This window comes from Seriola dumerili, unplaced genomic scaffold (assembly GCF_002260705.1).
Source record: "Seriola dumerili isolate Sdu_G_001 unplaced genomic scaffold, Sdu_1.0 BDQW01000283.1, whole genome shotgun sequence".
In the NCBI taxonomy this organism is placed as follows: domain Eukaryota; kingdom Metazoa; phylum Chordata; class Actinopteri; order Carangiformes; family Carangidae; genus Seriola; species Seriola dumerili.
In genome coordinates, this window is record NW_019174538.1 from 815138 (window position 1) to 832052 (window position 16915).

Here is a 16915-nt window from a genome sequence, read left to right on the forward strand (position 1 = left end):
AAAGTCTCTCATACATAACTCCATTCATATTACATATGTATTAGCATAGAGCTATAGATGTATAGAGCTGTTCTCCGTCCTCCTGAGACCATAATGAATAGAAGCTGGGTGTTATAGAAAGTAATTTATTACACAAACCAAAGCTAGTTTACAAATACAGTTTCCAGTCCTGTGCGTGTGTATAGTCTAGTATGAACAAACCCACATTTCATATTTACAGACGTTGCATACAGCTTGGTTTTCCTGTTCCTTTGTTTACATCACTGCTTCAGCGTCCAAAAATCAGGATTTAAAAACACAATAAAAACGAGAAATAAAAATGATTTGTACATAATGAGGCGACTTAATTTGTTTTTCCTTTTCATCTTTTCAGCCATGTTTGTGTTCCAAACAAACAAACAGAAAAAGAGCCAGCACACGTGGTCCTAGTGATGCTCTAGACAGGCAGCCGAGGGGCCAGCCTTTCTCCTGACTGCCTAACAACAGCATTTGGCAGGGATGATTGACGGGTCGTTACAACCAATTGTAAATCATCAGAAAGATTCAGGTAAAGCACAAAAAGAAGAATAAACTAAAGCGACAACATGTAAGCAGTCCCCCAGTCTTCCACCTCCTATTTTTAAATACTGATAGACAACATATTTATGACTTTTTTTTTTTTTTTTTGAAGCAGGAAATTAAAGTATAAAAACAACAACACAAACTAGGTTTCTGGAACAGGCTCCTCCCTGTAGGCCAGGAAGAAGAACAGGAGGGTACAACACTGTCGAGAGCCTCAGTCTGGCTTTAAAACACACAGAGAAGTCAGGGAAGGTCGGCGCCTCATCAATCCCAAACATGAACGGCCACCGTCACGTTTCTAAAAATAAAAGACCTTTACAAAATCCCCCAAACACACGGCAGGTGGTTAATCGTCGCTCCGCTCGTTAGTGACGTAGATTACCTGCATGCTTTACTCCAAATCTATCCCACTGCCCAACCTGACTATTCTGGCATTTCCATGCACAGTCTTCTGGGTAAAAAGGTCATGTTTGTCTTTACCTGTTGGAGCAGATGTCAGACGGCAACAGTGAAACCAGTGAAAGGCAGACATGGAAATGATGGACGACATGGTTCATCACAGGCACCTTTTTATCTCCCTCAGACGTCAACTAATTCTGGTTTTGGTACATTTGATTTTTATACGTCTACACACACACAAAAAAAAAATGAATAGTCGTTCATCCCAAATAAGGAGATCAGTGGTGTGCATGTAAACAATACTCTCCTCTCCTTGTTCTTTGTCCTGGTCTGAAACCAGGGGAAGATGAGCACCAGCAGTCAGCTATGTGGAACAGGAAGGGGTGGAGGGCCGAGGCGTGGACAGGAAGTTACCTGTGTCAGAGTGGGACCATGTTCACCTGCCACTTCCACTGATTTAGACTGTGTTTAATGTTACAGAAGCTTCAGGTGAGAGCTGACGAATCAAATACAGGAAAGATGTAATGTGTCGCCCTGACAGAGGGAGGGGTCACTTTACTCCGCCGCTCTCGACAGCACTGCAGTGGAAAGATGTCTAATATTTAAAGATCAGAGGATCACACACCACTAACTTTAACTTAAACCCAGAGCTGTTCAACCTGTTTATCCACTAATAACAGGATTTGCTGCTGGGTGACTGAAACAGATGATCTCAGTGTGTTTGTCTGTTAGCACAGGATTAGCCACCGTGAGACTGAGCGGCACTGAGCTGAACATGTGAGGCTGTTAACTCCACGCCTCTCTGATAATGCAACACGCAGCACCTGACGGCACATGACCACGTGTTCGATGACGACAACAACCGTCTAAACGTCTCATTTTGCAAGAGAAAATTATTTTCTGGTTCTTGACTTGAACTTTAAAACCAAATGCGTTGAAAGCAGCGGTTTGAGGAGCGCTTGATTCACGGAGTTTACAGCTGATTTGTCTCCTTTAGTTGAAATAACCTGTCCAGGTAACTACAGAATATACGCTGTCAGCTGAATGTAGGAAACAGCTTAGTCCTGGTTTGGTGTTTACGGTCTCATCATGGTCACACCCACATCCCTTCACCTGTCCAGCTCCACCACAAACACCTGGCGAGGCTTCCCATAATTCAGCAGCAGCTCCATCAGTTTAACCATCAGCTAGACTCAGAGAGAGGATCGGGATCTCCTGGTCTTCATCAGTGTAAGTGGCGTGTGACACTTGAAGGCTGGTGTTAACGTCCCACAGGTAAAAGAGCCCAATGGTTTAAAACAGCGGCCGTCGTTTCCTGCTCCTCCTCGTCCCCCGCCCCTCCATCCACCCACCCACCCCTGTCAATCAAAGCTTCCCAAACCCAAGTCCCAGGGTAAATTCAGTCCAACAAACAGCCATTTTACAGCGGTAGTAGTTTACTGCTTTTCCTCCCCTCCCCCCCTCCCTCTCCCGTCTAGTAACCCCTCAGTCCCTCCCGAGTCCCTGCCCCGTGTACAGTAGCCCAGGGTGAAAACAGTCCAAATATGTCGGCCATTTTACAGCAGTACACATTTATTGCTCTTCTTTCCGCGGCGGGCCTGCAGCGCCGCCCTGGTGGCCATCTCGAACACCTCCCGCACGCCGTCCTTGGTCTTAGCGGAGCACTCCATGTAACCGAACGCTGCGATTCGTCCGGCCATGTCCCGCCCCTCCTCTGACTTCACCGGCTCCTATTGGACGAGGAGAAAAGCGAGAGTTTGGTTTGGGAACGTTCACTGACCTCAACATTCACAAGTCTTTAAAACACAAGCTAATAAAGTGAAAACACTGAGACCTTTCCTCATGTAACAACTGCTCAGAGCTTCAGTCACTGAGACACGGAGCAGAGGGAAAGTGTTTCTGTCTTAATGACCTTCATACAAGGTGAAACTGTGAGGGCACACTTCCTGCATTAGAAAGAGAATTACACCTTTGTCTGTTTCGTCTTGATAAACGTTGGTCTGAGAGGTTTTTTTTATTCATATTAAACAATCTCAATATTTACACTGTTCCAAACTGTGTCTCAGATTTCACACTGAGTGACATTTACTCGAGTTTGTGTCGGGTCTCAGAAAACTTCTTAAAGTTTATTTTAAAGTAAGTTTCTAGAAGAGACAATGAAAAAGAACCATGAACAGGAAGAGCGGGGTCTTTTCTCTCTGACAAAATTATTGATTTGAGAAAATAAAATCAGGCCTCCAGGGCGTTGCATACTTAATCCATTTTTTCCAATATGTAGTAAATTGTTCTAATTTGTAATTAACAAATGCTTTTATCTCCATTATAATCTCCATCCACACATTTAAAGTTCTGTTTCACTGTGAAAATCATTTCCTGGTGAGATTCTTTTTACCAGCCTCCAACAGGATGTTCTTTAAATATTAATCTCTTTTAGTCTTGAGGTAAATAACCAAAATGTATATTCTTAATTTCTAGAGGGATTTCACATTGAAAAAGGTTTTCAGATGTCTAGGATCCATTATTTGAAGTACTAGAAACGTAAACCCCTCTGAACGTGATCGGTGACGACATGAACTCCAACAGCAGAAAACTCAGAAAGGTGACAGAGCTCTGATAAATTCAGAGACGTGTCTAAAAGAAGGATGGAGGTACCTGCTTCATCTTGGCCAGCTCTCGGCGCGTGTGCTCGTCGTTACGCAGGTCTTTCTTGTTTCCTACAAGGATGATGGGAACGTTGGGACAGAAGTGTTTGACTTCTGGAGTCCACTTCTCTGGAATATTTTCTGTGGAAGAAAGAACGCATGTGATGAAGTGATGAATCTCTACTGTATTTACATTTTTCCAGCTGATGGATAAACTTTCTAACAGGAGACGACGGCGGCTGAATGAAGGAAAAAGTGACACGACTGTATTTAACAGTATTTGCATATTTTCCACTGTTTCTGCATTAGGCCTCATTCTGCTCTGCGACGTCTGAAGAAAAAATAAAAATAAGGTCAAAATTGTCTTTTGTGAGGTCACACTGACCACGACTTTTGACCTAAAAACACCAAAATCTAATCAGTTCATCCTTGAATCCTGGTGAATGTTTGTGTCAAATTTGAAGAAGTTCCCTCAACGCGTTACCGAGGTATCGTGTCCACGAGAATGAGACGGACGATTGGACACCCTGAAAACAATATGGCTGCTCTGACTGTCGCCGGCGTGGAGCAAGAAAAACGGAAAATGCTAATAAGTAAGTAAATATTCATAAAATGAAATGCTGATAAAAGTTCCTTTTGCCACAACTGAAAAAAACTCAGTGACTAACAATGGAACATTTGAATAAAAGCAGTTTGATGGCACAGCAGAAACGCTTATCTTTAAATGAGTTAACAGTTAAATCAGAGGAAGCCAGAAATGTGATTAGTCTAACATTTACCACGTAATTTAATTTAAAACGCGAGTCGCTGCAGAGATAATTCTGCTTCTAAAGAATAGAACTAAACCACAGCCTCCAGCCTCGGCTCCAAGGATCCAGAGTTAAAATCTGCCGCTTTAAACAGAAACGTAAAGTCTGAACACTGGTCATGTAACACGACTCTGAACAATGAGCCTTTGTTTTATTACAGCTGTAACTTCCTCTCATTTCATTCTGTTTAATTAACGTGTGGCGCTTCAATCATCTGCAGCTTTTATCGCCTCGTTTTATGAAAAGCCATTTCCATATGATCAGAGAAGTGCTGTTCATCATCATTAGGAGAGGACGTGTTCCAGTTTTACAGCGTGGCCGCATGCCACTGCATCACAAGTGATTTGTGTCGGTGTGTTGATGTGTGGAAGCTAATGTAAGCAGTTCCCCTACGAGTGGTCACAACAGGATGAACAGACGGGCTGCAAATAACCTGTTGTGAAAACGGAAAGATGGAGGGAGTGTATTGGAAGGGGGAGATGTGCGTGAACGGATACAGGCGTGTGTCTGTGTATATGGGTACATTTTTTTCAGTAAAAAAAAAAAAAAAAAAAGGTTTAAATTCACGAAAAGATTCCACATACATATATATATATATATATATATATATATATAGTAACTCTCATATATGTTCTCACTTTAACTTTTCTAAAACATTTATTTTTCTGTCATTTAGTGTGTCAACATCTCATGTGGTGCGATCAATAATAGCAATAACTATTTTAAATTCAAAATAAAATATCAGTGTCATTAAGTGAATGACTTCATTTAAAATTTTCATTTGAATTTATGTGAAGAACATTCCTTATATTTGAACTATTGTAATAAATATTCTTCTATTGTGTATTTTAAAACTGGCCTTATATGTCATTGACCTGTGTGTGTGTGTGTGTGTGTGTGTGTGTGTGTGCGTGCACTCACCCAAGCTGTCAGGGCTGTCTATGGAGAAGCACATGAGGATGACGTCAGTGTCTGGATAGGACAGAGGTCTCAGCCTGTCATAGTCCTCCTGACCAGCTGTGTCCCAGAGAGCCAACTCCACCTGACACACACACACACACACACACACACACACACACACACACACACACACACACAGTAAAGAGGGAGATGGACAAAGGAGTGTGGAGAAAAGAGGAAGGAGAAAGAAGTGGAAGAAAAAAACAGGAGGTAGAGAAGTTAATAAACCTTGTCCAATCCTCAACACGACTTTCACAGTGACGCCAGAGAATAATCGAGATAATCAACAAAGATCTGCAGTGAGACTCGTCCTGAACAGGAACTATAAAAACGACAGATTTATTTTCTTATGCCACAAAAACAAACAAGTGCGTCCTAACGGCAAAAGAGTTCTGACCATAAAGTGGAAAGCAATGAATTAAACATGATAAACTTCAGGGTGAATATAATCTTAAATGTTGCAGTCCTGTTTAATGATCGAAATATAAGATTTTGTTTAATTATTCACATTTAAATGTAACTGAATTAAGGTACAATTAAAATCTAAGCTGTGAAGTTGAAGCTGAATCTCTGGATTTAGACTTTGGCTGTTTTTTATCTGGAAAATCTTGATTTAGTCCCCTCATTCATAAATAGCAGAGCTGACGTCATCAGATGGTTTGGTCCATGATTCGGACTGTTAACCTCATTTTAAATTCATTACCAATTTGTTAAAGCAATTTCTGGGTCATTTGCACTTATACAGCTTTTAAGTCATTCGGAACATGAACATAAATATGAAAATGTATTTTGCTTAAATTTTAACCCGTTTTGTGGCTTCACTTAAATTAAGATTCGTGGCAGTATAATATAATTTAAATATACCGATGTTTAATCTTTGTTCATTCCTACTAAATAATCTGAACTAAATAATTCTTATTGGTGGCACGTGACGGTGTAAAGCGTGAGCGACCTCTCTGAGCAGACTGCAGGGACAAACGGGGAAAGGAAACCAGATCGAGACGTTTGGAAAAGTGTGACACTCGAGGAGAAGTAGCCCGAGTCGTCCCCAGCAGCACAGAGGGTCAGAAATCAATGAGCCAATAAAGACTCCACGTCCCACAATCCCATTAACCCAAAATGAGGTCAGGGTGAGCGGGTTGGTGACTGATGAGTCGGGCTGGGTGCGACACACTTACAGAACATCCCCAACCTGAGAGTCACAAGGAGTTAAAATTAATATCCTTCTCACTTCTGGGTTACTGCAGATTTTTACAAGAGTCACGAACAATCCAGACCCTGTAATGTGCTGATTTCTTTTAAAATTAATTTGAAGGCCTGTGACTAAGCTCAACCAAAGCAATCTCTAAAAAAAAAGAAGAAGAAGAAAGAAACCGATGACTGCTGCAGTGTGAGGGAGGATGTGGAAATGGAGCAGTACAGTTTTATCAACACTCACTTGGCCCAGAAGGTAGAATTAAAGCGTTGAGCATGATTAAGCACCGAGGGAACAGAATGAGCCCCGATACCAGGACAAAAACCACTTCTGAAACTAAATGAAGCAGCGACCCGTCGTGACGCTTCGGAAACACGAGTACAGCTCAATGGTGTCAGAGAAAGGTGCAAATTCTCTGAGGATCTTAATCATTTGTAGTATTCTGCTTAGAAACAGTCACTTAACAAATACATCTACCCTGAGGCTCCACTCTGACACATTAGATGAGACAGACCGATAGTAGTGACAGAATCGCTGCAGCTGTCTCACCTGTTTGCCGTCCACCTCTATGTCGGCGACATAGTTCTCGAACACGGTGGGGACGTAGACCTCGGGGAACTGGTCCTTGCTGAAGACGATCAGGAGGCAGGTCTTCCCACAAGCTCCATCCCCCACTATCACCAACTTCTTACGGATGGCTGCCATCCCTGCTGGAGGACACGGTGGAGGAGGCAACAGTTAGAATAAAGCAGAATCAGAAGAGAAACTACAGCGTTTGACAGATAAAATAAACCATCCTGTGCACAAATAAAAATAAATGAACAGTCAACTTAATGACTCATCGGCCTATCTGAAGGCGTGGCTGAGATAACATGTTCACAGACAGACAACCCAACAACATGATGCCTCTGGCCACGGTTGTTACCACGGAGACATAAAAAAACAAAACATGAAAGTAACGGGTGCCATTTGTTGCATGACAGCATCAATGTGTAGTGATGCAGGTGCAGGTGCACCATGCAACACTATGACACATTTAACCGCACAGCTGGAAAGCAGCAGCTCTCTATCTGAGGTTTGGGGGGGGGGCAGGGGGTTTGTGAGAGGATGAATGGAACAAAAATTTCCAAGGTCGAAATGATGGTCGTGTTTGTGGTTAAAGGTTTTTGTTGAAATGAGGAAGGTTTGAAACCTTGAGGCTACAGGGAACACTTTGTACTTGGGCTCAAATCACAAGAAAATCCTGCAGAACATCATTAAAATAAGTCGTTTTGCAATTATTTTGGCAGATATTGCAATTTCAGTTGAAAGGATCGTTGTTGCAAACAAACATGTTCCTTTACGTCTGGAAGTATGATCTGTAGGTAGGTAACCTTACTGTTAAAGCTACTAATCCCTGATCTTAATCTGTGTGTGTTTGTATATAACAATGTCAAGTTAAGATGTGGGTGCAGTGTTAAGTGTTCAAAGATCTGTGTATGTCCCTGTACTGTAGGTTCCTGTCCCGTCCTCACACAGGCTTCAACATATAAGAATAGTCATGTCACAGCACAACATGTGAGCTACCAGGAAGTACAATTTCGCCTTTGTTCCAGTAATTCATGACAGTAACAGACCAACAGACAGTGTGGGTGTGAGAGAACGAGCTTGCCAAATTGAGTTAAGGGAAGTTGGGGCAAATGAGTGACATGTAGTGTACCAACAGCTGGATCTCTCCATATTGGGAAATGACACTCACCAGAAAGCCACAAACAGGAAATACGTGAAAATGTTGTGGATTTTCTATTGAACTGGACTGACTTCATGTACTTTACATTTTACCAACGACAGTCTGATCAAAACACAAAACAGGAAAACAGCAATTTCCCTTTATACATGAACAGGAACTGAGTCCAGAAAGCTCCTGTTGTTGGGTGTTGAAAACGCAGACACAATCACTTTATTCGCCGAGTTCACATCAAACACACGTCATCTGCCATGACGGCACCACCGCGCTAACACGGTACATGTGCCATGTACTTACTATCCTGACAAGGACAACATGCGCTCACACACAGAGGAGGGAATAAATCATATCCCTGAATGGTTATTTCCTCCTGCAGCACTGTGCAGTGTCAGTCACATTTCTCTACCCTGCAATCTCCATCACAGTGAGTCAGCTGGGGGTGTGGTGGAGAGCAGACTCCTCACACCTCTCCTGTTCTCTCAGTTTTGATCTGCAGCAGTCTGAAGCCAACGCCACGGCCGAGGTTACAGGTTCAATTTCCTGTCACTTTGGCTTTGATCAGACATACCATTGGTTTTCATTCAACTATGAAACAATTGATTTGTGGCATATTGTAAAAAACAATGACTCTGCTCATTTTTTTAATATCTTGCACAGGCCTCGCATAAGAAGACCGTTTCTGGTCCAAACCAGTCCGACTTCCTTCCTCTTCAGTTTTTTTCTTGTAAGATTTTTAGAGTGTTTGTGTGTGTGGCTGTTTCAGCTCCTTTAAACTGTGCTGTCTATATTTCCTCCAGCTTCCGACTGTGACTGCAGTCCACTCCTGATCAAAAGCCTTTTTCTAAACAACACACTTGCTGCCCCCCCCCCCAAACTAATGTTCCCAAACAAGACACCTGCTGTGGCACACTGGTTGCATTCACATGTTAAAGTGTGACAACTCAATGAGCTGATTGAAACACAGACAAAAAGTACGTTCACAATTCTTGTCAGTTACTGCTCCCTAATAAAATTGTCTTTCGAGTTTGGCCTTTTATTGCCCTGGGTCCCATTGGTTTGTGACCCTGAAATGCACCACAGTGCTGCGAGCATCCTATAAATGTTAGATGAATACTGTAAGTAGGACAGCAGTGTCAAAAAAGATTAAACCATTGCCTCTGTGACTCCAGGAAAAAAAAGGAAAAGACAGAAATGGGGGCAGCTTTAGCCCGGAGGTGAGTGTATGGTCAGTGCTTGCAGTGTTTGACCGGTGGGTTTAAAGGCAATAACAATGTCCCCACATTTCAACAAATGGCACCTAGGTGCCTGTAAATCATTAGAGCTACTAATTGTTCCTTTAGAGCTGCTTAACAGCCAACAAGAACATTCAGACTGGTAGTAAAAGAAAACAGCTTCTAGGTTTCAATTTCAGGTTACGTCCACATGACTCCATTTACATTTTAAAACAGCGTTTTCAAACTGAAACGACCGACACCCAGACTATCACAGCTGAAAACGCATATGTACACTGAGCATGTGCGAGCCAGTGTAAACAGGAAATAGATTATCTACTCTGCAGTTGATTAGTAGCAAAAAATCCTCTGAAGGAGGAACAGCAAAGACAGCTGCAGTGTTAAAATACAGAATTGAACCTAATCAACAGCTGCTAGCAAAGACAACATGGTTGTAATCCATTATCATGTTGTATTCACCGCTGGTAGTTGAGGCTGATGAGAGCCAATCAGGAGCGACCGTGGGTGTCTACGCCATAAAACAGTCGTGTGGAGGTAGGGTCAGCAGCAGAGTAAATTTCTATGTTAAAAAAGATACAGGAAAACACTGACCAGGGGCAAAAATCAAGATATAACACAAGAGGGACAACAACAGGAAAATCTCCATTAGCAGTGAAGAATGTTATGTCTGAACGCATGTTGGGGGACAAAAAACGGGAGGGGGTGTAACAGCACATACTCTGATGCAGATGTAATAGCGGTAAGGTAATAATTAGCCAAGTGGTCAACAGGTAGCAGGTCCATAACTTTGGACTAAGTAAACTAAGCCAGCGGATGCTCCACTACAACAATGAACTACATTAAACAGTATGTAAATGAGGAGCTGAACACGCCTGCGAGCTTCGAGCCTCTCGAAGCCGCTCTTAAGCAAAGTGTGAGTGGAAGATAAAACAAAAACATGGATGAAACTGGCTCGGAGTCAAAATATATAACTAAATATGGGTGATAATCAGAAACCATGAGCTGCATCTACACGGCACCAACCACACACATTATCATCGTCGTCTTGAGCTGTTGCCAATATGTTAGTCATATCTGCCGGACGCTTTGGCAAACAGCCAGTCAGATCTCATAGTCACACTAAAATTGGACAGGGTTATAAAGCATCTGAAGTGGTGCGTGTATGAAGTGATGAAAGCAATGCAACAACAATTACAGCCTGAGGACAACCACATAACTGTCTTCTTCTCGGACACATGAGTTGAAATGTTACCATACACCAATGAGGAAAAAAAAGGCTGGTTTATGTTGGTGGCCATAGTAACAACAAATTCAGTTGATGTGTGATGTGCTATATATAATCAAATATAAAAAAATAAATCAAAAATATAAAGTTTTTACACGTTGATCTTTAAAAAACATTAAAAATGTTGAAAAACTCCTGTCACTGTGATAAGCCATTGGTAGGAACTTTGTTTGCTATCTCAGTGTGTTTACGCACTAAAAGATCACATCTATGGCTAAAACTGGAGTATCAACATGGATAGCTGGTTAGCAACAGAAAGAGCTAGAAAGAAAAAAAGACAGATGGAGAATCAACAAGTGATCTCTCCCTTCAAACAAAAAAGAAAAATTGATCTTCATCTGCTTTCAGTGCAATCCCAAATATTTGATCGTTAATTAAAATAAAGTGTTTAAAATGAAAATGCTTTATGTGGCCTTTGCATTGTTATGTGGTCGGATGTGGGTCGCCAACATTTTTTAAGATTTTCAAATGGGCCATGAGTTGGAGCAGGTTGGGAACCACTGTGCTAAATATTAAGGACGAGGCTACATGTGCAAACCGACGCCCTCGTCTGCATGTTAGCAAACAAGAAACCGTGAGATGAAATTCAAAAAAAGACAGATAAAGATAAAGTGACGGAGATAACCAGAGAGCAACACGCCACAGTCCTGCCGTCAAGTATATATAATATAAGGGTGCTGGCAGCAGGGGGAGACCTTCTTATCTGACTGATTTTTGCAATAGGGATGATTGATTTATGGCACACAAACACACACTGGACTCACTGACTATGCTCCTTTGGATAAAAACTGAGGCTCTTAATTTGAGCAGCTCTTCAAACTAGTTAATTAAATAAGGCACACATTTTGTTTTAAAAACAATTCTTTGTAGGTTTTGTCCTTCAACTGAGTCTCCACCTTTGGGATTAAATCTGAACAATTAATCAAAATACAATCTCAATATGACCTAATGCAATATCCAAATCACAGGAGCTGCATTTTTTTTAAATAATAAAAAAGGTAAAGTGTGTCATTGTTAGCACCGTCAGTGTTGCGGTGCTACAGAGATGCCTCGACCTACAAATCATATTCTCCAAATGTAAAGGAACGTGTTTGTTTGGTGCAAGACCAACAAAAATCACATCATCGTCATTTATATTTCATTTCAGTGAAAACGACCATTCCAACTGAAATCACAATATCCTCCAAAAAAGATCTCAATATGATTTTTTTTTTTGCATATCGTGCAGCTCTCTTTGGGGTGGAGTAACCAGCATGATAAACCATTTAAACTGTCATCCTATCAAACTCAAACAGACAATATGTTTGACAGCAGGCATGTCAGTCAAACCCACTCCTGTCCAGACACATGCGATCAACTAAACACTATTCATTCTACATCATCTGGTCATATTACACAGCTTTAACTGCATTATTAAAAATGATTAGTGTGCGCTTTATGATTCACAGGTCTGTCCTTTAGAAAACCCCACACGGTTCTATCTAAGGCCTGTGTGTGTTTAGAAAAACCCCACGCAGTCTGCAGGCTGGAAAAAAAAAATCACACCCATCTTAATGGTGGTTAACTGACTGTCGGCTGGTGAATATTTCAGTTTCAGACAGAAACTTGGCATGTGCTTTTCTTCTGCCACCGGACGTGCATTTTTCTGGGCGGTGTCAAAGGAGCAGAAAAATAATTGCTCTTTACCACAGCATGCAGCACAAACATTATGATAAAATACACTGTCAAAATATCTATTCAGTGAAGACTGGTTAGTGATATGTGCTCCCTGTTGGCTGTTGGATAAATGCAACAGTCTGTGTCACCTACACATTGTAGACAGCAGATACAACATTGGGGATCTTGAATTACTAAATCAACCAGATTATCATTCTGCTGAACTGAAGCACTGAATCTTCTGACCACCATAAAAGCTATTCAAATCACAAATATAATGATTAATGTCAAATTTTAAATATGATTTATACTGTGAAAGGCTGGGGTCTTCAGAACTGGTTACTCTACTGAGCTATTATTCTTATTTACCATTTATTACTGACTGGATATCGCACCTATTGAATTAATGTTTGGACTGATGGGACAGATGTTTTTGGACCGTTTAGTTTTTCTTTTAAGGTTTAAGGATTCAGGTTTTGTGTGGCTGAAAATGTGTTTCGGTCCCATTTTCACACATTGCTATCATCATGTTTGTGCTTTTACTTGAATTTTATTATAATATAATTATTATTAACTATTGTCATTATCATTATTATTACTAATGAGTTACTGGACACATTCATTTCCCCTGGGGGATAAATAAAGTATATTTAAGTATGTTTAATTAATATATATATATATACATATATGTGTGTAAAAAGAATGAAATTCGAAGCCAAATGAAAGAATGATTGAAGTATGATTTAATAATATTATGTGTTGAGACTTTGATCCTTATAATCAAAAAGTAAAAAATACTTAAATTGTTTAAATAGGTGCACCATTGAAACTAAGAAAATTACTAATAGATAATTACCACCAACCAGTCAAATTCTGGTCAGCCATAAGCTTGCCTTCCTCACATTGACTGACATATATATGCGTTGGGAATAAGCCTGTGATCATTGGGAGATGTTTGACTAAATCCATCAATTAAATGAAATTGGGTTTCTATCAGCCAATCAATGTCATCTTTCTCCATTATAATGGAGGATATGGTGTTAGTTAATAGCTTCAAGAGTGACATTGTGTAAAACCTCCAATAAGACCTGCCTGAGTTACAGTACAAATGCTATTCTATAGGCTTTTCTACATTGGCAAATATCATAAAATAAGCTGAATTAATTATAAAAAGAGTTTCACTGGGCCCATGTCTAAAAATATCAAATCTGAAATATAATGTATCCATGCATCATGTATCAAGGCTCTAGTATTGGAGGGGTATAAAAACCCTTTGTCAGGCAGCTGCTGAATGCCATTATGTACATGGATAAATAAGAGCAGCATGTTAGTACATTATGTTATAGGACCCATGTCTAATGTTATAGATGCTGATGTTTCTTTTTGCAACCTCCAGCGCTGGGGGCAAAATAATTATAAAAATTTGATCACAAATAAGGGGAGTAAATACCGTAAAAATTACATGAATATTACTTATCAATGTGTAGCTTGAGAGTAGTGTTGCTCAGTAAAATTTTCCTTACACCACACAGAGCAAAAAAAAGAGCAAACAGCTTGAAAATCATGTACATTACTGCTATTTTTCCCCAGGACCATATCACATGTCTTAGCTTTGATTTACTAATGTATGAAAACACAAACTCTGACACACATAATTGTGTCATATCATTAATAGCAGCGATGATAGATCACCAAGCCCTATGTGGTCGAATATCTTACACTCCTATGACTGGCTAGAAAACCGACTGAAGCTTGGTGTGGTATACTGGGCGTCGTAGGCAACACACAGAAGAAGTTGTGTGTCTCGCCTGAGAGAGCTCCCAGTGTTCAGTCAAACATTGTTTTTAAACCAGCGAGCCACTGGGTGGGTCACCATAAAGATGGCGTCATCACAGAGGCAACAGATGGCTAGTGTGTCCGCAGTGGAAGAATGGGTGGGTGGCCCCGATCCAAACTAAACACCGAGCGAGACCCGCACATACGATACGTACAGTAGATAAGACTTTCAGCTAATGACAAAACCTCGTTTCAGGAAAGAGTTAAACTTAAAATCCCTCGCCAAGTAGAAACTCTATGTCTTATTATCACTGACACGTTTTAAAAGCTTCAGAACGACAAATAAAGAAAATAAAAGAGTGTTGGGGTTCAAAAAAAGCAAAGTACACTAGTGGTTTATTAAATCTATATAGAGTTTAGCATGTTTTTGGAAAATTACCATTATCAGCCATTCATGAAGTAACGCCGAGCCGTTAGGAAGCCGCCTGGTCAGCCGAGGCAAGTCAGGAAAAGAGCTTCATTGTTTGGCTACGGCTGGCTCGCTAATTTAAGCTAGTCTTTACGGTCCAGTTTACAGACGTTCCTGAAGTTAGCACAGTTTGCTAACAGCCCTCCTCAGCTCAACTGTGCGGCAAGTGCGGAAGCGGCAATAGAGATTGAGGTCGGTGTGAGGAAAAGCTAACTTGGCTACCGTTGGCTAACCCCGCTAGCTTTTAGCTTTGCTAGCACGGCCTTTCAAAGCTCCGGATAACTTTAAATAAAATAACCATGTCCGCTTCTAAACTGAAGAATATGGTAAAAGTGGCGCTTTATAATCGTTTGGTATTCAAGAAAGTAGTTTACCTGCAGTTTCTGTGGCGGGCAGTCGGGTTTTTCAGTGTTTTCGCGGGGCAGAGCTGGTTTACCGACCAGTCGAATCGCTCGCTGCTTCCTCTCGTCTCAGTCTGATACAATGAATCACTTCACGTGAGCGCGCAGCCTCGGTTTGTAGTTTGTAGCTGAGGGGGAGGGTTCACGCGGGTGCGAGCCTGAGAGCCACACCTGCGCGGGCACGACGCGTATACGAGCACTGTGGGCAGAGTTCCTGTCTCATCAGCTGTATGGAAATCTGTAACAGTAGTGCAATTATATCGAGCCATAAACACCGTATATTTTCAGACTGAGCGGGATTCTGTTTCTTTACCACTAAGACTGAGACCTGCTACAGGTTTATAATTACACGTGCTCTAAATTATTGTTTCTTAAACTAGTAACTGGGATCTGAAATGAGTCACTGTAGAGGGTTTACTTTCATCTCAAGTACCAGCCCATGTTAGCTTTTAGGCAAACAAATGCTAAGTAACATTTAATGGAAACTATACCGGTCCAGTACAAAATAAATGCTGTGGTTGTATCCCCACTGAGAAATAGATGGCTTTGAGCCAATGCTATTATTCTCCAAATTAGAGTTAATTAAGCACATTACAGTTTTGACAACACATAAGATGTAACTTTCTGTCATTGAAGAGTCAACTGTCCAAGTATTAGTCTGTACCTACTGCTCCACCTGGCGGTCAGTTTAGGTAACTACCCACGTTAAGAGAACTAGGGGACAAATCTGAGTTAAAAATACAGTAAAAGACAAAAATACACAGGATTCAAGTATGCAATACAAATTAAAGGTAGATAATATAAATAAATAAGTATGGTATGTTCATTTGGAGGGTGTTTTGGATGAGTCAGAGATGTACCATATATCCTGATTGCTATAGGCAGGAATGATTTTCTATGACGTTCCCTAACACATCAGGATTGTATGAGTCCGTTGCTGAATGTGAAATAAAGCTAAAAAGGTTTTATCTTAAAATAAAGATAAAACACTATATTTTCCTCAGCAGGTGCAGTTTGCCCAGTTGTCACTGAACTGTAGATGTTTATATTTCCATCTCATAAGCACTTTAAGAATTTCTCAGGCATGTTGGTTAAAAGTTGGGATTGAAAGTTCAATCTCACCACAGTCTGTGACTGTAACTGTGTCACCTTTCAGTCATTTTGTGAGTATATTCTAAGATCAGTGGGACAAATCTTGTCCTCAGTTTTTGACAGTGGATTGTACTGAATTATTTTTGGACACATAAAAAGAGAGTAGAATTAAAGAAGTCATTAGAGCAACCTACCTTTTATTTTTCTATTATGAATGGATCAGGACGACATTTCATTTGATTTTGGTTCAATTTAAACTTATTTCAGTCAACTGCAGAGGGACTGGTTGGAAGGCAATGTGTATTTATATTGAAATTGTCACTGTAAAGATGTTTTACTGGTATTTTTATTGTGACCAGTCATTATAGTCGTCAGAATAGGTACTTTTACAGCTTTTCTGAACATTGAGGTCAACTTAGACTTGAGTAGGATATTTCAGACTCTCAATTATGAGGTATTTTGTGTGATATCATTATACCGTGGCAGTCCCTGGTGCAACATATTGTATGTCAGAAAAATTGAAAGTGTAGGGTAAAAGGTGACTCTCTAGATCCTCTGATTCATCGTGTAAAGTCCTATAATCCCACCTGTAAATACCAAGAGCACGTGTCAGCATGCACAATCTACAAATACGCAGCATGTCATTGTAGACTCAGTTTTTCTGTTAGAAATAATTGAGTAGGTCACATGGTTGTTGTGGAATCAGACAGGT

The 16915-nt window shown here is 40.7% G+C and overlaps 1 protein-coding gene across 2 annotated transcripts; it reads right to left on the reverse strand.

Annotated features, from left to right (window-relative positions):
• Positions 1–648: 648 nt before the first annotated feature.
• On the reverse strand, positions 649–15200 carry LOC111230710 (rho-related GTP-binding protein RhoA-B-like). Of its 2 annotated transcripts, none has more exons than XM_022757532.1 (5): positions 15085–15200; positions 7116–7273; positions 5333–5453; positions 3613–3743; positions 649–2690 (listed from the first exon to the last, which is right to left on the reverse strand). In XM_022757532.1, exons 2-5 carry the CDS (start codon positions 7269–7271, stop codon positions 2517–2519), a joined length of 582 nt encoding a protein of 193 aa, XP_022613253.1. In that variant the 5' UTR covers positions 7272–7273; positions 15085–15200; the 3' UTR covers positions 649–2516. The 2 variants fall into 2 exon arrangements, with proteins under 2 accessions (XP_022613253.1, XP_022613252.1); XM_022757531.1 differs by having other exon boundaries at positions 7116–7276.
• Positions 15201–16915: the final 1715 nt, after the last annotated feature.